The sequence below is a fragment of the Schistosoma haematobium genome, chromosome 6 (genome assembly GCF_000699445.3).
Source record: "Schistosoma haematobium chromosome 6, whole genome shotgun sequence".
Classification (NCBI taxonomy): Eukaryota; Metazoa; Platyhelminthes; class Trematoda; order Strigeidida; family Schistosomatidae; genus Schistosoma; species Schistosoma haematobium.
The window spans coordinates 11,315,859-11,340,749 of record NC_067201.1 but is presented as its reverse complement, the minus strand read 5'-3'; the positions used below and the strand labels follow the sequence as shown (position 1 = coordinate 11,340,749).

Genomic DNA, 24,891 nt, shown 5'->3' with positions numbered 1-24,891 from the left:
ATGTTACGCAGAGATGAAACGTATGAAAACCAAGTAAAAACATCGTATTAAATGTTATTCGCACTTTACATTCATGCTCTCATTAATCATTAAGTTAACCAGAAACCTACATCAATACCAACATTTACGGAATATGCATGAGGACAAAAATATGGATGATAAAGGCACATTAATGACCTCCAGCATAGGATGTGTTTATGGCATCTTACACAGACAATGACGACCCTTTTTTTAAGAAGAACAAATGTAAACCATCATTTTTTCTTAGGATGATCGATTCAAACCAATTTTTTAGTGCTTGTATTTGCTAACATATCCTTACATTTCAAGGAATAAGGTTCTAGAGGATAAGTTGTATAGCACAAGGCTAATGTGCATCTATTGTATGGACTGTAATGTTTGATAACTAGCAAATTACATTGTTACTAGGACTACTACAACAACATTCTGTAAATGGAGTTAGTTTATACTAGTGACTAACTGCCAGTAATACATAACCTTAGGTATTTGATCATAATGATCATCGTATGATATAGTGATTTTCAGGATCTATAAAACAAGCCTGATATAGCTCTCATTCATGAAAGTAATGACATTAGTTCCTTATTCCTTTTATTGTAATCAGTATTGGAATTTAACTGTTAACTTTTATAATCATAAGACAGATAAAAAGTAGCAATTTAATGTGATATTAATCTTACTGTATCTTTTCTAAACTCTTAAATACTAGAGTTCAGCTTTTATTTTCACTAAAGAAATGTTATATATTCAAATAAACCCATAAAACATATTTATATTAAGTTTTCATCCTGAGATCTCAAGTTCCTCTTTTGTTTGTGAGCAGTTTACTTACTTCTTTACGCCTGTTACTCCCAGTGGAGCATTGGCCGCCGATCAGTATATTAAATTAATGATTGCTCTGGTTTTCAGAAGGGGCATCAGCCTCATGACTTCCGTAGGAACTCAGCTTTCACCGTGAAGCGTCATAACTCCTCTAAATGAAGACCTTCTAACTCCCAGGGTAGAGTTTAAATGGTTTGAATTATTTTTCTGGTTGGCGTTTTTTAGCGGGTTAGTTTTTTAAGGGATGGGATTACTAACCTCATGCCCAACCCTTCTCCTTTATCTGCTCTTGCAACCAGTGGTAGACCTAGAGGAGCTCCAGGGGGAGTTGTGAGCAGTTTGATATAATTGAATTCAACTTAAATCTTTATTGTCAATCATAGATGGTCCTAGTAAATTTAGTGTAATTCATTGAACACTATAAATTTTAGATGTATTGGTTAGAACAAAAATTGTTACATCGTAGTCTTAACTAGATTTCATATTTCAACTTGATTCTAATCTTACTATTTTATGAACAACATTATTTATGCATACTGTGAATCTGACATTTTTGGAATTAGATAAATAGGTCACATTTAAGGTATAGTAATAATAATAGTAATAATAATAATAATAATAATAATAAGATATTTCTGTAATTTGTGAAATTACAAATGCCATTATCTTGGATAACCATTCTATGTAATGTATATGAAGAAACAAAGTCAGAACGTGATTCTAATCTCATTATTACAGAAAACATTTTTAGTCTGTGTGGGATTGTGAAGAGTTGTAGTGGCTTTGCTTCATTAATAAATCACCTTTGTAACCCTTATTATATAAATTTCAATGGTGTTTGAAATCAGGTAATAAGAAGAGGTAACTATAGTTTATTAGCGAATAGTACATACAACAAAGTTAGAAGCATATCGAACGAATTTGAAACAGAGAAGCGAATGCGTGTACAGGAATAAATACAGAAGCCCATTTATAGTCAAATTGAATAAGCCTTAGGAAGGCAAGACAAAGATTAATATTATGGTTCGCGTACATATTATACAAGGGGAAGAGAATGATACATCGAGCGATATTTAAACTATCAACATTCAAGCTAGAGTCTATCATGTGATATAGTGACCATAATAGTACAAAGAAATATGCGAATTGTTACTGTTAAGTAAGTTAATAAAATGTCTTAACAAACATGTAACTATAATCGAAATTGCTTGTAGGATAGTTGCTATAGTTTATTGAATTTTACTGAGATCATGAATCAATCTAAGTTAAATAATCATGTTAGGTATGAGAAACGTATCTATTGAAGACAATGTGAGATTGATGGTGAATTGATTGAAACTAGACTTGTACAGTAATGTTTCTTGGCTCAGTGATCTAGAAGGTAAAATCTAGCTGTGAGATCGAATGCTTTGAGTTAACCATAATTAAAATTGATTGTAAAAGAGTAACTATAGTCTCATCTTAAATGTTTCAAGTTTATTACCACCACCACCACCACAACAACAACAACAACAACAACTATTACTACTACTACTACTACATGTAATAAGGTATCAAATAATGAGTATCTAATAAACAAAAAGAAATCTAACAAATATTAATATTATTCTATACTGAACAAAATTTATTCAAGTTTGTTTGTTTATATTTTGTACTTGTTTCTAGAATAAGCAAATATTGGCATCAACAGAAACTATTCAATTCATCAGTTTTTTACAGTTTTACTTTGTTTTTTTCGACAAACGAACCTTATTCTATTTTAGATGTGAAATACGTTTGACCAATAAAAACCGAATGTACTTTTATTATATGTGAAAATTAAGTTAAAAATAATTCCAACGTTTCGTCCAACAAGTTTGTCTGGACTTCTTCAGGGTAATCACCAAAGAAGAAAAAAAATATATATATATACATATATATTGCCCTAAGTCACAAGCTTTATAAGGAAAGATGGATATTGGCTAGCACTGGAATCCAGGACGCGCGTTTTGTTCTATTTGGGACTCGTCAGCTAGATTTACCTCTATCCCAGAGTTGATGTTCACTCCAGGAAATATAATTCTTAAAAGATGTGAATTGAAATGTTTCACTATTATTCAGAATAAGTTCACATTATCACTGTAATTAAACAATCGACCTCTTAACTTTTTTTAAATAACCTCTATATCAATCTTTATTTATTATCCTACAGTGCTCACCCACGATCGCGCCCCGCGGGATTTGAACCAGTTGAGTTCAAGGGTGTGTTATGAAATAGTAACTTACTGAGGACAATGATGGATGGTGGTGCAATTTCGTGGATTGGTTGAAATAGACATTAACACCGTTAGATGGCGGCTCAATGGTCTAGAGTTTATGCGTTCTCTCACAAGACCGATAGGTCCTGGGTTGGAATCCCGTGGGGCGGGACCGTGGATGCGCACTGCTGAGATGTCCCATACTAGATCGAAACGGCCGTTCAGAACTTCCAGGATTTCCATGGTGGTTTAGCTTCAAATTACTCACCAACTCAATCATTAAATATCAGTTTGTTTCTTCATTCTGTCATTGGTTTATACTCTTATTAACTGTTATTCAAAATGTATTTATTAATTTATAGGTATTATGGAATAAACTAGGATTAGATTACCCATTAACTATTGGAAAAAATCGTTTTATACCAGATGAACGATTTGAAATACAATATAAACCACCAAATCGTTGGAATCTTATCATTTCAAATGCTCAATTAAATGATACAGGTGTATATTCATGTACTTCCGGTTCAGAAATAAGTAATAGTCATTCAAATGTTAATAATAAATCAGATTTAAGACATTATCAAGAATATCAACCACAGTCTGAGAAGAATAGATATAGAATACATACAGCAGTCACAGATGCTACGAAAACAAAGAAACAAAGTAAAGGTCGAGAATATTACGTTTCTGTCGGTGAGTTCCTTTGGAAAATGTAATATTTAACAATTTTAATTGAAAGTTACATTGAACGTTAGACTCATGTCATAAATCATACTGGTTCTCTGATATCATATTGTCGTTTTGCTATTGAAAACCAAATATATAATCACTAATCTTTAAATAAACATAAAAGGAATGTGATTATGAAAAGATTTGCTCCCGAATGCCCTGGTACAGCCGAGGGTGAGGAAAGTCAGCTCTCCCTCTCGAAATGCTCTCACATAACCACGTGTATACAGCCACTTTCAGGGAGGTCCTACTCATTGTCTTCTCGCGAAGGAGGTGCTTTTACGGACTCGAGTGGACTTAAGGCGAATGTTCGGCGCTTTAACCGGCTTGGTGAACACGGAGGACCTACCTAGGGTAGTTGGAAAACCCTGACTCCAAACCAATGGTTGCACATAGGCTCCAGGATCCTGAAGGAACAAATCGTTGGTCACCGACTACCATGGGACTACATCTTCTAACGTTGCTCCACTGCCTTATGGTTCAAATCCTCCGGGCGTGGCCACACAAAAAACCACCTACTTCGGTTTGGGCACCCGGATATTATCACAGCCTACTCACAAATCAATTGACTTTTGTGGCACATGTATATTCGGTGTCCCTTTGTACCAACATTTATGTGTTCAATATATATCACTTTAAAAACATAATAACACACTATACTATCTATTGAGTCAAATTTGTTTTTCTAGACTGCTACAAAAATGAAAATAACTGAAGAAACGAATATTATAAACTAAGTGTAACTATGTATTATTCTCTTATAAACTTGTATTGTGTTCTTAAATATCAGATCAATCAATTATAGTTAAAATCTTAAATTATGAATTGATGAATGGCATTTGGAAGAAAGTTTTAATAAAATGATCACGCATAACAATTCATCATTCAGTGTAGTCCAATATAAGTTGGGACACAAAATAAGAAAGATTAGTTCAATGAAGAGTTCACTTTTCAATCAAATCATTTTCAAAGCTGTACAATCACAAATATATGTAATTATCTTTGGAGGTGATAATCATTACAAACACGAAGTTCAGTGAAGGGATCTCTTTTCAACGAATTAGTAGTATAATAGTAGTATAATAATAGTGATTATAAAATTCCGTTAAACATAGTAATAGTGAAATAGAATAAACGTAGGCATTGAAACGTTATTTTTATCTGGTAAACTTATTATAGTTTTGTTGTTAAGGGCTCGAAAAACCATGTCATAAAACGCCATATACAAAGTGTTATCTAGTTATTAGAGTTTAACTTATCACAAAAATCTATGTTATATGAATTATCACCTAATGAACACTGTCTCTGTATGGAATATGTTATCACAGTTAGTGACAAGTGCACGAAAAAAAACTTAATATCGGATCTCAATAAAAGTTTAAAAACCACAGATACACAACATAAATTTCCGATCAATTTTGAGACATATGTGTTTATTCATTCTTCAGTATGTTTCATAAATGTACTACTGTAATCACTATCGTTGAGGAAAAAATTCTGTGACATAAATGAAAAAAAGTAACAAAAGGTTTCAGTGACCCGGGATTTGACTCCAGTCATATCGCCAATCCTCGTATATAATTATCGACTTAACTCGCGTTTATGAATAATGGAATTATATAAGTCAAAAACGAGAATGGATTTTTGAATATGTATATTTATTACAATTGTTGATCGGGACAAACAACTGAAGAAACGAAGCGAAGAAAGCGAAGAAAACGAAGAGAAGACAGTGAAACAAAATGACGAGCAATGGAGGCATGAGAGCCAATTGGATTTAATCAAGCAATATTCGATATTTATAGCCGAACAAAAATAAGCTACGGACATGTGATGAATAGGATAAGATGTGCACACATATACGCTCATATAAAATCAGTCAAGGTTGATATGCGAGTAATTAACAAGGTCAAAATGCGACTCCAGTAGAATGAATAGCTTGACCTGTCCGGAAGCTAGAATAAATTATGTAGGCTTAACATATTAACCGACACTTCAAATTCACACACAAGTTGAATTCGAAAATATAATCAAACAGACAAATTGTCTTAGTTCAGTCTCTGACCACGAATTTCAACGTTTTAAATCTACTCTCTTCGATAGCTGCAACCAGAAGAAAGAGCATAGAAACAAACTAAAACTACATAGAATCAATAAAGATTTGACTATAATACGATCGGATAAAAGTGCAGATCTAGTGCTGTTAGTTCGTAAGATCTATATCGAAAAACGACAAAGTTATTATCAGATGACATCAAATTTTCCAAACTAATCAAAGAGAAGAATAAGATTGAAATGATAGAAAAGCAACTGAATGAAGTTCTTAAGAGAATGAAAAATGATCAGGTAATCAACGAAGATATCTATGAGCGCATAAAACCAATAGGATCAATAATACCACGATTATATGGTTTGTCTAAAATACACAAATATGGTTTACCTATCTGACCAATTCTTGATATGTCCGGATCCTCTTGTTACTCTATAGTAAAGTGGCTAGCGGATCTCCCAGAACCCTTAAAAAAAGTATCTGTATACACACTTTACATGATACTCTAGAAATCATTGAATACGTTAAAAAAGTGAATGTAAATGACAAACTTATTCTCGCTCATGATGTCGAGTCACTATTCACTAATGTTTAACTCACAGAGACCATATTTTTCATCCACAAATACATAAATAATAACGAGATGAATATCGGAATACCGGAAGCTTATTTGAAGGAACTACTATTACGATGCACTTGTAATGCACGAACCACATTTAACGACGTAATTCATATGCTATAGGATGGAATAGCAATGGAATCCCCACTTGGTCCATTTTTAGCAAATCGTTTCATGACCAGTCTAGAAAACAACCAACTTAAAACAACTATCGGAAACTTCCACTTGTATAAAAGGTATGCAGATGATATATTAATCATTTGTGGCAACAAATATGATTTAAGTCATCTTCTAACGACATTTGATAACTGTCACCCAGCAATAAATTTCACACTTGAATTTGAAGACAAACAAAATATTTAATTTCTTGATTTGGAAATGACAGGAAAACATGACGGAACTCTAAGAAGTTCTGTCTGCAGGAAAACTATGTGGAATGACCAACTATCAAGTTTCCACACCTGGGTCCTCATTAGTTAAAAACAAAACGCAACAATATCGATCTCTGCGCAAATATGAAGAATTTTTAGTCCCGACGACGAACTGAGCCTCTTGAAGGAAATACTTATCAAAAATGGGCACCCTTTATATTTATTAACAAAAATATAAAGCTTAAACAGCCTAAAACACTAACGACCTCAGTCGAAAAGAAAACACTCTATATGAACATCGATTTTAAGAGTGATAGTTACAAACGTCCTTAAAAAGATAATTTCCCATTTTCTAGGAAGAACGTTTTAAGCAGCAACATTGCAAATAGTTTACTTCAGCCCATCATCGCTCGTCAATAATCTTAAAGATAAATTCTTTCATTTGACCAACTCTACATGCACTTACCAATTTACCTGCCCATGTGAAGTCAGGTTTGTAGGTCGTTTAAAGTATAATTTATCCAGAAGAGTTCAAGAACATTGACCGGTTTGACTAAAATCACGTGTAAACGGCTCATTAAGAAGTTCAACAATCAAATACTTTGTGAATACAGGTCACTCAGCTGAGACGGAATCTTCGTTCAAATTCATCTAAAAGGTGGTTAGAAGGCTGACAAAGGCAGTTATTATTCATCTCATGAGATTGTCGAAGTAATAGCTATACATCTAGGCAAACCAAAATTATGTGTCCAAAAGAAATTGGTACAATCTTATCCACTAACATGGTCTTAATGCTCCATAACTGTTTCCTATTCTCCATAGTTTTCATCCTTTACAGTTATCTACCTGTCGTTCCATCATTCCTATAGACCTTTTAAGCCTATACTTGTTTATTTCTCTTTCTATGACCCTCCTCATTACATTTCATTACAATTTCAACATTTTATCATATCATGCTAGGCTATCCTTTCAAAATTATAATTTCCTTATCATCTTCATGACAAATATTCAAGCCATTAACAATCAAACTATTATTCGTTTCCTTGATAAAATAACGTTTTATTACGGTTGTTTATTCTACCTCACTATGATTGTAATTATTATCGTCTTTGAAAAATAAGTATGTATATGTTTGTTTTTGTACAGTTTTGAAGATGAATTGGACAAAAAGAGAACTCTTCACTGAACCAATCATTCTTATTTTATGTCTCAATGGGTATATTCCACTTAATTAAATAAATATTGATATAATATCTCACTCAGTCTTACTGAAATCTAGGCATTTTGTTTGAATAATAAATGTTTAAAGATTTTGTCGTGTAACATATGACTGCATTTCAATGATTAAATGGTAGTTCAGAAGGATGATTTTGATAAAGTTTTGTACTGTGAGCTAGATGGTTTGGTTGTGAAGCTTTATTCGTTCTATATGTGGAGAAATTCGAGCACTTCAATTCTTTATGAAGTTTATGACGATCATAATGTCGTTCAGAAGAACGATGAAAGCTTGACGACCAAACCATCTAGCTCATAGAACAAAGCTCCATGAAAATATTATTCCAATTTATTCTGTCTATGAATAACAGGTTCTAATTACATATCTCTGTATTGTTTGTTCAATGTAAACACAGCTCTTTTTTCGTAGGCACGCATCCTTACTTGGTTGCCTATATTTTCATCTAATATGCTCTTACTTAAAAGTATATTCGTAACATACGTCATCAAACGAATCTGAATTATTTACTTAAGTAAATGTCCACTATATTTTTTCAGTTACTGTGATTCTATGAAAACATGATCAGGTAGACGATTGATTTTGTCTATACACTAAGGTTTATTCAAAAACTTTTAGCTTCGTTTCGTTTGAATTCAATTTTTGAATGAGGAATTATGAGGATGAGAGAATAAAAAGTTATTTACAGGACGACGTTTTGTGGAGATCATAAAAAGTTTCCTTATTTAAATTCCAAATTGATCTTCTGTTGATCATCAATGAAAATCTGTAAACAGCTGGACAATCGTTTTGTCACATAGGAGACACCACAGCAGTGGGTACCCACTACCCCGGCAAATAGGATAAAAACCGGTTCGTCTTCGGGAATATTAAATTTTAAGCAAAGATGGATGGCAGCCAGCAGTGGAATCTATAATGCGCGTCTCGTCCCATTTGGGACTCGTCAGCTAAATGTACCTGCATCCCAAAGTTCATGTTCACTCCGGGACTCAAACCCAGTACTGTTCGCTTCAAACTCCATCGCGTTATCCACTTAGCTACTGAGCTCTTATAGTCACCTTCTTATGCAATAGGGTGAAGTTTTAAATTCACTTGGTCTTATTTTACTTGTATCTTCCTATTGTTATTTATGACCGCAATTGACCAGTCACTTGTTGGCATATGTGCATTCTGTACAGACTGCCTTGATATTGCCTTCAGTCACAAGCTTTATAAGCAAATAAAGGGATGCAGTTACATCCAGCTGATGAGTTCCAATGGGACGAAACGTGAGTCCTGCATTCCACTGCTAGCCACTATCCATCTTTGCTTATAATGCTTGTGAATTAAGGCAATATCAAGGCACTTCATACAAGATGCACATATTGCCAACAAGTGACTGAACAATTGCTGTCCTAAACAACAACAGGAATATATATGCAAATGACACTACATGAATTGAATATTAAATTTATTGCGTGTTTCAAGTCACAAATGTGAATAAAAGAAATAAATATATATTCAGTAGTTGAAATCATGAGTCAGTTGAAGCTAAACCACCATGGAAAACCTGGAAGCACTAGATGGCCGTTTCGTCCTAGTATGGAACTTCTCGGCAGTGCGCATCCACGATCCCGCTGCACGGGATTCGAACCCGAGACCAACCGGTCTTGTGCGCGAACATGTAAACTGTAGACCATTGAGCCTCCATCCAACGGTGTTAATGTCTAATTTCAACCAATCCACGAAATTCCACCACCAAATATCATTGTCTTCAGTGAGCTGATATCTCACAACAGACCTGGTTGAACTCTACTGGTCACGACTTCTCACTAGAACTCCAGAAAATGCCTCTTGAAGTTAGTCACTATTGAGCAGATGATTATTATTAGAAAAGGGTTTTCTAAAATCTCTACAAAGTCTCTTCTGATAAAATGTATGTTTTCATCAAAATAGCCATAAAATCTAATCACTCTTAATTTATTTTATAAACATTATTGCTAGACAATTTTAACTAAATTTTTTATTAGTTTTAAGTTTCAAAACATCACTATTCAACAACAACAAAAAAACTTAATTCATTTCTGTTTTTTTCTGCTCAAAACACTTTCGATTAACAGAAATTACAACAACAACAACAACAAAAAACTCATTCACCAAACTCTAATCAAACCATTCACAATATAAACAAATCTGAACATAATTTTCAACTTGATTTAATGTATATTACATAATGAATGAAACGAATTTTCTTAGATTGTAATCATTTAAACATCATTTTTGATTTCTTTCATTTTAACTTTATATTTATTCACATTCAATTACTATAGTAATTGTCTTCAATAGACATTTATTAAGCATAATGTTAGTGATTAAGTTGGATTGACTTAAATTGCTGTGGAAATTTGATAGTATAATGAACTAATTTGATTATTCACAAATTGAAAAAAAGATAATACAATGTTATCCTGTTTCTTTATGAAATGACATTTTGTTAATATAGAGAATTTCATAGTTTAAATCTGAATATATCTCTAAACATTTAGTAGTGATGCTCAAATATGTAGAATGTGTGACAGTGATCCACTAGAAAATTGAGTTAACTCACCTATGTGAAGATTGATATTTGAAAATCTTAAGATTCTAAACTAAATTTTTAGTTAAATCGTGGATGTGCACTGTTGAGAGTGATTGTACCAATACGAAAGAAATTACCAGTGGATTGTATCAAGATGACTCGTGAATAAGAATATATTGATTGAGATCTTGAACCGATTGATGTTGGACCACCATTGAACACATGAAAGCACTGAACGGCCGTTTCTTTCTATTGTAAGACTACTCAGCAATGCAAATCTACGATCTCATCTCGCGAGATCCGAATACAGGGCATTAAGTCTCGCGCGCGAACGCTTAACCTACTTGACCACGGAGCCGCCATAAGAATTTTACGATACATTTATTTAGGTTTGTCACCATTTGTCTATTATTAGCTTGACAAACCAAACATTTTGAGGAAACTAGCGTCTATCAGGTGTCATAGTAACTTAGGTTTTATTCAGTTTGTTATTTCGACTAACTGACCACTGAGTTGTCGAAAAATTATTATCTTAAACATAAGATTATAAATAAGAAAATATGACTGTAAAGTTTCACTGATTATGAACTTCAGTTACCATCACATATTTATTACAATATAGTATTTTTCCTAGACTAAATATTTAACTGTAAACTTTAATCCAATGTACGTGTATTTACCTCAATTGACTGAATGTTGGACACTAATTGCATTTTAATGGGTAGTTATAGTCGGTGTTCAGAACACAAGATTGTAGATACCATACCAAAAGACACGATAGAAAGATTTAGTTAATTCATAAACTTATTCTTTTCATCATATTCTACTATTAGAATATGAATATGTATAAACATTCTTTTGTCCAGTGACTGCGCTTCGATGTGAACAGTACTTTGATAAACAAACTTTTCTATGTAGCTACAATTCTCACACCATCTTGGTAATCTCTTATTTTTATAGTTTACTACGTGGGTTGTTCATATTTTAGACAACCTTTGAGAACCAGGAAGCACTGAACAGATGTTTCAACCTGGTGCGAGTCTGTCCTAGCAGTAGTCATCCATTTAAGGTTGAACTGTCAGAGTGTCAACATTCAATGACATAAATTTCTAGTATCAATCAATTCATAATGCTCTATGATCATCTTTCACATGAATCAAACAATGTAAAGAAAGAAAGTGACCATTGAATCCATATTATATTTTATGATAAACTTGTAAATTGACAAAGTTCTCTATTTACTTTTTCTTTACATTTAACTTAATTTAGTTGAACCATTACCTTCAGAACGATATCAAGTTGATGTACCTTTTAATAAGATTGGAATGAAAAATAAAAGTAAGTGTATAAGTTTTCTTTTCTTTCCTTTTTTTTGTAAAATACAACTTTTTTATCTGATCTAGTAGTTACTGTCTATTTGTAAAATTATTTAAATGAGGGTGAGTTTGATTGACAAAATTTTGCTCTCCCCTGTAATCTTTAAATCTCTATTGTATTTATTTATATGAACTAAATTGGTTTGAAAATTCTGTGTCGAATGTGTTAAACTGGTACTAAATTATTCTTTATTTTGACATCAAAGTATTACTTTACTTACTTACTTACTTACGACTGTTAATCCCAAAAGAACATAGGCCGCGGACCAGTATTCTCCAACCCACTCTATCCTAGGCCAACCTTTCTAGTTCAATTCAATTGTTGTCCATTCTTCTCATGTCTGTCTCCATTTCTCGGTGTATTGTGTTGTTTGGTCTTCATCTTCTTCTTTAGCTTTGAGGATTCCATGTGACGGCTTGCCTTGTGATGCAGTTGAATGCTTTCCTCAATATGTGTCTTCAAAATATGTAAGCTGATAAGTCTGGTAAGGTACAATTATGATAAGTCATTATTTTATTTAGTGAACTTAGAGGATAATTTCCTGAGGAAGATCTGATATAATTGAATCTGACAACGTCACTATTAAGTACCGTCATAAATTGTACTTAGATGGAGTGCATTAATCTAGTAAGTTTGTAATCGATGAATAATTATACTATATAGAACGAAATAGTATATTTCAATGAGTGAACAAGTGGGTAAAAGAATCAGTCTATAAAAGATAGAGTTTGATTTCAGCTGTAACTTATCCATAAATTGATTTGACTTTAGACTGTAGTCCTAGTTACGTCAGTCACTGTTTGATAACTGTCAAATCATTCATTTTGAGTAGTAGTATTAAGCATAATTACACGCGTTTTATAGTGGTTTTGTATTATCTTAACATCTTTAAAATCGATACTAGTGAAATGATTACAATCAATGGACAAATTTCATTGAATACAAGTGATTTACCGCATGATCCATTCATTGATATGAAGTATACACAAATAACACATACCCATAAATAATTTGAAACAGTACATATTGTCATCAGCTATCTACTGTAAAACGTAATTCCAACGGATAAAAGTTTATATCTAACAAATTAACCATTGGACCAAATGTTTGATAATAAACATCTATAATACAAACAGACAACAATTAATAAATCAAATTATTCTAATAATATAATAGATTGTAAGGGAAAAGGAACAGTTAATCAGTTGATGATCAAAACTGATTACATAAGAATGAATGTTTTAAAAAAAAGTCGATTTACAAATGAACTAATTACTTCTAGTGATTATTATAACTTCTACAAATCCTTATACTGATTACATAAGAATTAAGATTGTTAACCATAAATTAGGTTAATAAACAAATTATCTGAAGTGATTAGTTAAGAAGACAGAGGATAAAAGCAAACCAGAAAAATGATGTATGCTTATATTTGGATTGATAATCTGCTATTATAGTAATTTCAATAGTTGAGATCATGAGTCAATTGAAGCTAGATCACCATGGAAAACTTGGAAGCAATGGACGGCCGTTTCGTCCTATTGTAAGACTCCTCAGCAGTGCGCATCCACGATAATTATCATAAGTAATTACATTAAAAATACCAATGGAAAACTGAATTCATTAGTATGATTTATTTGAATATTCTCATTGACGTTTAGAAGTGAAAATGATCACTCGCTTTTGAAATATATAAATCCTATGAGTGTCTTGGATTCCAGTGTTAGCTACTGTTCATCTCTGTTTATTATGCTTGATAAAGAATAGTTATCCTTTAAAACTCACAAATCGATGGAAAAGTTATAGTACAACGAGAATCATCACACTTCTGGCATTAATAAAGCCTACCTACATCAAATAGCCTTGTATTGAAACTAAAGTTCAAATGCACTACGCAGTAAATGTTGTTATCATGCAAAAATATGTCCTTGCATCACCGAAAGGTTAAAGATGTATACAAATGATTGCGTCACATCCTACTGTCTTTATTAATTTAAATGTGTGTGACAACACATACATAGGGAAAGATAATTCTGATCTCCAGATGGGTGTGTCTGAACATGTACTTAAATAGTTACAAAGACAAATAAAATCAAATGACCCATTAATAATAGATGTTAAACATTCAACGTCCTCTATTTTCAATAACGATTGAAACAAGTCATAAGATTGATCATAACTCGGCTTTCTCTGAGTTGTACAGAAGTGTTCGAGGGCGTTTACTAAGGTTTATTGAAGCCTTGGCCATATGAAAAACAAAGCGCATCTATGTATTCAAAAACAGTTCGTTGTCACCTTAAATATATCCTGGTAATATGATTTCATCATACAGCTTGGGGAGTTTTACATTGTTCTTCATACCATTTCCTTTTAATTTCCATTTGTCTAGTTAACCGTTCGCTTATTACTCTATCGAAAACCAATGAACAATAATAATATTTTAATATGGTAAATTGAATATTGTCTCTTTATGAAGTTATAACTGTAGTTTAAGTTTCTTAAATGCTACTACTTCGACAAACCAAAGCAAAAACTGTAATGTCTACTGGTCGACTGTTTATCAGCTTATCATTCTGAAGGACTATCAAACATCGATGATCTGCTCGATATCATTTTTATTTCAAGCTGTTGCACTGTTTAGAGCTTTTCCATCTCAGTCTGAAATTCTTCTGGATGTGCTTCAAAATGTGAACGTGTGCTTTTCTCTCTTTTCTTTCAGTATATGGGCTTCAAAAGGCACATGCAAACTGATAAATGTAATTGACGTTACTCAGAAACGTGTAACTGTCAATTTTTGTTTTGTTCGAGATAGCAATTTGTCTCATGTGAAATGATCAGTCTTGCTACTGGATAAATAATCTTCATTGCAGCATATTTTCTGTATTTAATTATTCCAGAACTTTCATCTCTTTCTAAATGAAAAGACAAGAAACTGATTTTATCTCCTGTTCTATCATACGTTCGTAAATTTTGGTAAACTTTATGATGAATTTTATTGATTATCCATATTCATGTAGACAGCTATTAATTTCTGCTTCAATTCAAAAGAGATGGAATCAAAGAAATAATTAATCGTGGAACAAAGGCTGCAATGAGGATTCATAATCTTAAGAACACACCCAACAATACAATTATTAATTTAATTCATTTATTAAGTACACATTCCTGTGTACAACTTCCTGTGACATTGGTTTCGTATAAGTTAATAATATCAGAAGGGATTTTGTGAATATTATTATCTATGATCGTGGATGCACACTGCTGAAGAGTCTCAAAGTAGGATGAAATGACCGTCCAGTACTTGTAAATTTTCCATGGTGGTCTAGATTCAATTGACTAATGATCTCATTTATAAGTTAATAATCATTCACATCTGACTAAAACATGGTAGTTGGTTAAATTTTCTTAACTGATTTATACCTAACCTCATTATTTATTAAACTAACGTTACACAACTTTAGAAATAGATAGGACTTAGTAATCTAAAAAATGTTTATCAGTTTAGGTGTTGTGGAGATTGTTAAGTTTTTGATTGAAATCATGAGTCATTTGAAGCTGGACCACCATGGAAAACCTGTAAGCACTAGACGGCCGTTTCGTTTTAGTATGGAACTCCTCAGCAGTGCGCACCCACAATCCCGCACCCCGCGAGATTCGGACCCAGGACCTATCTGTCTCGCACTAGGCGCTCAACCAACTAGACTACTAAGCCAGCATCTAATGGTGTTAATGTCTAACCTCAACCAATCCATGAAGTTGCGCGACCATCTTCCATTGTACTGAGTTAGACACCTGTTTCTACCCGACACAGAATAGCTCCACTGATCACGGCTTCTCACCATACTAGAACGAAACAGCCGTCCATTGCTTTCAGGTTTTCCATGGTGGTCTAGTTTCAATTGACTCATGATTTCAATTTTTTAAAAATGTTTCTCAGTCAAATATATTTCAACAAATAGATTGATTTATTGATATTGTAACAAGAATGTAAACTGGTTTTTAATTATGATTTTCGGTCAATATTCTTGAAATGAACAAGTTCCTTAAATATTTTCTTTATACAGTCTGGTGAATTTTCTTTTATTTATTATCACTATGGGAATTTGTGGAGATTGTAATTATTTCATAGGTGAATACACAAATTAGTTTAAACTAGACCATTATTGAAACTATAGTAGTTTAGATGGGCTTGTAAATTTAATTGTGTAATTTCTTTGATTTTATTTTTGCTTTATTTACTATGGTAGTTTAACTGTGACATTTGTATTGTAATCTGTGCAAAACTTCTCAATTTATAATGTTGTTCTGTATTTTAAATACACAACAAACATATTTGGGAAATATTGAAGAAGAACATTCAGGTTCTTTCTTAACATGACTCCGGGGAATTGTAAAATTTGAGAGAATTAAAAACGTTTGAAATAAATTGTATTTTTGTTTTACTTCTTGACTGTTTAAAATAATTAGAGCTTACACCATCGTCCATCATCGTCATCAGTGATTTACTATCTCACAACTGAATCGGGTAAACTCCACTGGTCATGGCTTCTCACTAAAACTCCAGGAAATACCTCTTGGAGACCATCACTAGAGCTTAGTTTGCTTGTATGATTTGAAAAAATATGTTGTATTTGATCATAGAATGAATACGTTTTAATATATGAATAGGCTGATTTGATTTAATTAACTACCGCTGTATCAAATAATCATATGTGATACATAATTATATCAGTTTGATTATCATCCGTTAGTGTGAGTTCTTTATATCTTGATGACATATTAGAAGTTTGGGTAGAAGACAATTATTGTGGTTGAGATTTAAGATTTTCGAATTATTATCAGAGAATTGGAAAGAAGTCACTTACTACTTTAGTCAAAAATTACGATTTTATGGATTTTTCAGACCCTATCATTTTAGATATCGTAAATATGTTCTGCAATTCATATCTCTGACAACATTGACTGTTAAACGGAAGATCTTTTGTAGAACTCCAGCTTTGATCCAAAAACATTCTAAGGTACGATCGTGAAATTCAATTTGTGTACCTTAATAAGAAACCTGATTTTGAATGGTTACCTATTTGAAGTTGATGAATTATGCGAATCACAAATCAAATTATTTCCACAGGCCTTCTGTGTTGATAATATTATATCCCATAATATAGAAGTAAATGTAAAATAAATTTAACTAAGTATATCTTTGGTCGATCTTAGCTAATCTCTTCAAAGATAATTAAAATGACTTTCATTAAAAAACCTTGACCAAGTATTCCATACATCTAAACAATGCTCATATCAACTATTAATAAATTCATGAATTGATAGCATCTTCCATTTCGTCTACAATCTCAGACATCATACTGGCCACTCACATGAATTTGTTCACTTCATGTTTCAGTAAACTGTGATTAAGCATACATAACAAATGTCTCGATCATCCCGGCCAATGAAAGTCTACAGCCTCAATAACAGAATCATTATTCATGCCTTTTCATCCTACATATTAATTTTTTTCATTCACCTAAACAATTATTCTTCTCTCTTTATACTCATAAATTTTAGCTATCACTGTAACTGGTCCAAATCTTGTATTTTACGGTACCCCATTAGAATTAATATGTCGTGCTAGTTTTCCATCATCTGAAGCTAAACTTGATCCAACAATTTCATTAGAATGGTATCATCGTGGTGTACGTCGATTATCACATCCATTTAGATCAGGTGGTGTATATATTACAATGCAATGGTTAGATTCACATTTATTAGAAAGTAGATTATATATAGCATGGGTAAATGAATCTGAAGCTGGTCAATGGATATGTTTAGAAAGATCAAATCCAATTAAAAATATAAATTATACAAAATTATCATCATCATCGTCATTATCATCAATGTCAAATTATCGTAATGCTCAAATGAATGAATTTAATAAACAATCATTACCATTATATCATAATACATCTATAATATACAGTCCATCAAATATTGATTTGGTTTATGATAAAATCTATATAGAAATTATTGGTAAGAGGAAATTGTATTTTATTTTAAGAATTTTTTATTTTGTTTGTTTAGTTATTTGCCAATAAAATGATGTACCTACATCAGAGAGTTGATGTTCATTCTGGGACTCGAACCCAGTACCGTTCACCTCAAGCAGGTGGCTATCAGGACTCAGTAGCTAAGTGAATAACGCAGTGGTGTTTGAAGTAAACGGTATTGTATTTGAGTACCGGAATGAACATCAACTCTGAGATGCAGGTGCATCCAGCTGACGAGTCTCAAATAGGACGAAACATGCGTCCGAGATTTCATTGCTAGCCACTATCCATATTTGCTTATAAAGCTTGTGAATTAAGACAATTACGAGGCTATCCGCACAGGATGCACATATGCCAACATGAGACTAATCAATTACAGTCTGAAATAACAATGGGAAGATACAAGTAAAACAACACCAAATGAATCTAATAAATGTTTTGTTCAAAATTCTCTAATATCTTTGTATTCATCGTTAGAAAAACAACAATAAGAAGAATTAGTGATCCATATAGTCTTTAGGAGTATCATGATTCATGTATAACACAGGTTAAATTATGTGACATAATTCGATACGTACACAATAATTTGTTGTTACTGATAGGTTCTATGAACTGTTAAATACTTATATTGTCATATTTCATCAATTATCAAAGATATTCCATTTAATCATCGAAATAGCTACAGGGAAATGAAGAAGAGTGGATTGATGAACTTTTAGAGTATATATAATAGAACAATATTGTTTTCGACTAGATCGTCATCAGGTTTTACTCTAATATGCAGTAATATTTATATTCATATACGAAATTATTAAGCCAATTAAGGCAGTTTATGAGTCAATGATAACAATGGAATAGATTACATAAATAACCATAATAAGTGAAAAGTACAAAGTGGTAGTGTAATGACACGTGTACTAGTTGTGATATGAATAATAAATGCATGAATCAATGTTACATAATGGGAAATAGGTCAATGATCAGAAAAATATAGACACTGAAATAACGTTCATAGAAAGATTATAAGATTACGTAAAAAGAAGTGCTCAGATAATTGGACCGTGAAATGTATGTTTGAGAGAAAATAAAACAAACTGGTAGGAGAGGGTTAAGAAAAATAAACGAAGAGAGAGTATGGAAAATAATAAAAAATAAAATCATTTATTAGAGCCAAGGGAAAGAAAGGGTGTTACAAATTTCTTATGAACACAAACACTTGGATTGTTGGCTTCTGCTATGTGTAAGAGACGAGATCGAACACCATAAGGAAAACTAGTAGAAATACGATAAATAACTTTAAATGACTTATTTCTATCTACTACGTGACCGCTGTCAATCAAGTGTGATAGAACTGATCTGTGTATTGTCTTAACAATACCCTTTCCCAACCACGAACGGAGGTGTTCACTAACACTTTAGTTCAGTTGTCTGGAAGTGTGCCCATTATAGGCTTCTCCAAAAGAGCGTCTGGATTCGTAGATACAAATAGAAGTGGCATACCTAGGTAATTTATTCTTTATTTGAGAGATAACCATAGATAGGGTCAAACATGATAGACAGAGGTTGGCTGCATTAAACGTTCTCTTCACTGTTCTAGTCAGTCTATCACGTAATACATCACCGGCTAGATCTCCATTGATTTGCAGCTTCAGGAAGAAAGGTTTCTTACTAGCCATTGATATAGCTATTTCCTTCTATGTTACACGCAAGTGTTCCTTCAGGAAACCTTGTGGATAACCTATTTCAATCAACATATTACGTAAGATATCTAATTTCCTGTTAATTGTATCGACTGTACATATCTCCCTAGATCTATTTGCCAGATATTTAACTAGGTTTCTTTTATAATGAAAGGGTACAAAGCTTAAGAAATATGTGTACTGATTTGATGAAGAACATTTTATACACACACTTTCACTGATAGAATCATTTTCTTTTCTGTTTATCAAAACGCTAAATCAGTAAAACATATAATGTCTCATTTGAAATCTTAACTTATTAGGTAACTTATTTTTGATACATATAAAATGTATATTCTTGATTCATTATCATATCTCAGAAAATGTATTGAGTAAATCTATCGCTAAATGGTTAAAACATTCAAATCCAAGGTTCTAAATGTACTTTACCTACTTTGATTTAGGCAAGTGAATTGTATTATTAATCCTTCAGTCAGTCAGTGAGTAACAACGTAGAACTTCGTACGTACATACATCAGCTCGAGTTGTCATACCATATTATCACAGAGATGCAGTTGTCAATTCAAATCCCCACACATATAGATTATGACTCATAATGAAGTTCCTATTGAATAAGTTGTTTCCGTTTTTTTCTATTTTCTACAATTTTTAACCAATTCAAGTATGTACTGTGGTAATAATTTATCATTGCCATTATGATTATGTAACTTCTTCTTCTCATAAATTATCATATTGTCACATAGTTTAATACAGATCAATCATTCAATGTTATAATGACGTGATTTTTGTTGTTGATTGAATTAAATCATTTAAGAATGACTTATCTTCATTATAAGTAGTATATTTTCGTAAGAAATAATTTTCATTGTCTGTAGTATAAAATTTCAAAGCAAATAAATAAAAAAACAATTTATTACTGAATGACAATTTGTAAAGCTACTGCAATTCCCCTCATCATTAATTGTGTAAGTTACATGCTTAAATCTAAACTAATGGTAAGTTAATTTAATTTCAAATACTTTACAGAACACGAATTAGTTCATGATTAATATGATCACGAATATAGAAAGGTATTATGAATAATTAAACTACAAGCTAAGATGGACGGTGGCTAGCAGTGGAATGCGGGATGTACATTTCGTTGTATTTGGGACTTGTCAGCTGGATTTATCTGCATCCCTACGTTTGTTTATAAAGCTTGTGATTTAAGAAAATGTCGATGTAGTCCGTAGAGGATACACATATGCTAATAAGACACTGATCAATTGCAGTCCCAAACAAGAATGGGAAGATAGAAGTAAACACTACCAAGTGAATTAAAATATAAGCTACTCATTAAAATGAGCTTGAAACAAATGTTTGTTTATACTGATCAAAAGTTATCTAAAAATTCATAAACATACAGTATTATTACTACTTAAATAAGCTAAAATATTGAATTTCAAAATGATTTTAGAGAAGATTAGTCATTCTACATGTTTAAAAAAAAACATTTCTTTCATCTCATAGACATACCTGACACAACGTTTTCTGTACAAATGACAACGCAAAGTACAATATTCACTGGTAAGTTATACACAAGCTTATTAAGCATGACAAGTCTTGTGTCTATAATTAAAACATAAACATCAGGATCATCATTTACTTTAAATGTAAATAAGATTTCAGTTGTATTCAATGTAGATTTAAATGTCAGATCACACTACATTGAGTCTTAAAAGCTCTATGATTAAAAAAAGACAATAATTAGCGATTGGATAGTGTAATCAAATTCTTCTGTTTGAGCGGCCTATTCAGGAAGAGACATAAATTGTGTAAACCATAAAAATTGTAAACATTTTAAGACGAATGCTGCAATTATTAGTGCATTATCGATTATTAGTGAATAAATAAAAAATAGACAGAATTCAGTGAAGAAAATCCTCATTTCAATAAAATCACTTCCTTTAACTGAATATTTGTATTTATAGTTGTTGGACGAGTAATCTAAGTTCTATAGGAAGGTAGGAGAGATTGTGTTATAAAATGACGGTATATTTTAAATATCAAAAGGAGGTTGTGTAATAACCAAGGTTGTAAATAATTTGTTGGTCAAAGATATATGAGATAATTGTCCAATAGTCAGGGATGATACAAAAGGACAAACGTAAAAGTCATGATAGCAATCGATTAATCGAATAATAATAACTGACTACGGTTTAAAAATACAAAATAATAATAAGAACAAATAAAATCAACAGATAATCCATGAGGGAATTATAACTAGAAAAGAACAAGAGGTTGAACGTATTGTTGATGCATGGGTAGTTCAGGGTTGAATCGGTGAATCGCCAACGTCTCATCAGTACATAAGTTTCTGATTTAACTTCTCATTGACTCAATTCTTTTGACTGTGTTGATTATTGTGAAAAATCACCTCCTTTGGAGAAATATGTTTAAAGTTTATCAGATACACCTGTACCAAACTAACGATAAGTTTACATTCCTCATTGAAAAGCCTTATCGAGTAATGTTCTGAGACAGTTTGTTCAACCAATGTGACATGCCCCAAAAGAGCAAGTAAATTTATGGACTTTACGTTTGTCCCTTTGCATCATATCTGTCAAGTGGACAATTAACTCGCATATTTTTGACCATTGAATTATTCACAACCTTGATTATTACATAACCTCCTTTTGATATTTAAAATCTAGCCTCACCTTACGACACAATCTCTTCTATCTTTCTACAGAAGTTATATTATTTGTCAAGCAACTATAGATACAAACATATCGTTAAAGGAAGTGATTTCGTCGAATTGAGAATTTTCTTCATTGAATTCTCTATAATTTTGATTGGTGAATGATAAAATTTTGAAATAAATAAATAGCATAGTTGATAATTAAACATTCGAATAGGTTTTTGTGGATATTATAGTGATTTCAATGATTGAGATCATGAGTCAATTGAAGCTGGACCACCATGGAAAACCTGGAAGCACTGGACGGCCGTTTCGTCATACAATGGGTTTCCTCAGCAGTGCACATCCACTATCCCGCCCCTCGATGTTCGAAGCTAGGACCTACCAGTATCGCACACGAACGCTTAACCTCTACACCACTGAGCCGGTCGGTATCCAACGCTGTTAATCTTTAACTTCAACTAACCCACGAAATTGAACCACCGTCCACCACTGTTTTCATTGAGTTACTATCTCACAATAGACCTGGTTGAGCTCCATTGGTCACTGCTTGTCACTCATAACTCCAGGAAATACCTTTTGAAGCCAGTCACTAATCCTGGATACGAATCTCACAGGACGGTGATCGTGGACGCGTACTGCTGAGGAGTCCCATAATAGGATGATGCAGCCGTCCAGTGCTTCTAAGTTTTCCGTGGTGATCTATCTTCAATTGAATCGTGATCTTAACTATTGAAATATATATCCATATAAAAATATAATATGTAGACAAAGAGCAATGGAGAGAGAGAGAGAGAGGAAAACTCTTCACAATATAGTCTTTCTTTATCTAGAATGCATACAATTTTATTGGTATGTTATGATATCAAATCAATGCATGACATTTAGAATATTTGTTGAAGCATGATGTTTACTTATTTGTTCTTATATTGAGTTTTTTATGGGATAACATTCTGAAAGTTTTCTTATCTTTGTTTTTTTTTCTTCCATTGTATTCATTTCATTGATAAATGAATAGTATACATAGTTAACTATAATATAATTGTCGACTAATATCTGTCAAACTATACGTTTACATTATGATGAATGTTTAGATAAGTGAATTTTGTTGTTTCATTATATAAATAAGTTTATGAAGGTAAATTGAATTTAAAGAAAGGTTGTTATCGAATATTGTTGAATAGTTATAGTCATCAGTTGTCAACCATGAAACAGTCATATCGTATAAACAGCAATGATAATTATGATTATCTCGTCATGTATTGTAAGTGTGTAGGTACATTACACTTGATATAAGTATATGTGTATATTCTATCATTCATAATGTCATACTGAAAATGAGGCAGTTTATAAAACTATTTAGAATTAATGAACATCTTCGTCATGAATAGATGTCACCTACTGTGATTCTTTTGAAGATAGATTATCAATTCACTTGTAAATTGATTTAATTCTCATATATCTTTTAAAATTTGATTTCAGTTCCAACAGTTTCATCTTTATCATCTCAACCAAATGGATTACTGTCATCATCATCATCATCATTATCATCATCAACATCACCATTATCATCTTCATCAATAGCGAAATCATCTTCAACATTATTCTCATCTAGTTTTAATCAAAAATTTTCTAAATCAAATACGAATGGTATATCATCTAAACATTTATATAATAAACCTGAAAAATTATCATTTATAGAACGACTAATTAGATCAATGAATCATTGTACAAGATTACAAATCAATAAACAAATATTATTGATTTTCAATATTTTCAATAATTTATTACTTATAAAATCTTTCATATCCATTCATATTCTATAAATCAATCAATATGATTAGGTATTTATACTTGAAAAAAGAAATTCTTATATTAATATAAATAATCAATATTATTGAGAAATCGATTTTTTTTTAAAAAAAATTATTTTTTGGCGCATTTGTAGATTTGAAGTATTTTTGTTGTTGTTTGTTTTTTCTCTTTTCAACATGTTTCTTTGATTAAATTACTCTCTCATTTATTATTATTATTATTGAAAATGTGATTTAACTGAATGTAAATTGATTATTGTATGGAAAAGAAAATATAATTATAAGTAGTATTTTAATATATTTGATCGAAAATCATGATGGAGTTTTGTTCTTTGATCAAGCCATCCAACTCAAAGAATAAAACTCCATCAAAATCATCCACTTAAGCTACAAATCTTAAGATAAAAAATCTATGTAATTTTAGTAATGATTAAGTGATAAGATTGGTATAACTGAATATTAACTCATATTTGAATCTTATTTAGGAATCACTTCACTCTCTTTACTTCTCTTCCCTTCTCTGATGTGTGCAAAAAATATACATATACATATTTGACTTATTTAATTCCGTTATTCATCACCATAGATGTAAAGTAATATGAAAGCTACATACACATTTTTTGAAGCATACATTAG

At 31.9% G+C, this 24,891-nt stretch overlaps 1 protein-coding gene across 1 annotated transcript in view; it reads left to right on the top strand.

Annotated features, from left to right (window-relative positions):
* Window positions 1–24,401, top strand: part of MS3_00008513 (uncharacterized protein) — a 52,212-nt gene extending 27,811 nt beyond the window's left edge. Inside the window, exons 3-7 of the mRNA XM_012937011.3 lie at window positions 3,443–3,776; window positions 11,913–11,981; window positions 17,583–18,044; window positions 21,271–21,327; window positions 23,924–24,401. Coding sequence (XP_012792465.3) covers window positions 3,443–3,776; window positions 11,913–11,981; window positions 17,583–18,044; window positions 21,271–21,327; window positions 23,924–24,267 — 1,266 coding nt within the window. The 3' untranslated portion in view covers window positions 24,268–24,401. The remainder of the gene's footprint in view (window positions 1–3,442; window positions 3,777–11,912; window positions 11,982–17,582; window positions 18,045–21,270; window positions 21,328–23,923) is intronic.
* The last annotated feature ends 490 nt before the right edge of the window (window positions 24,402–24,891 follow it).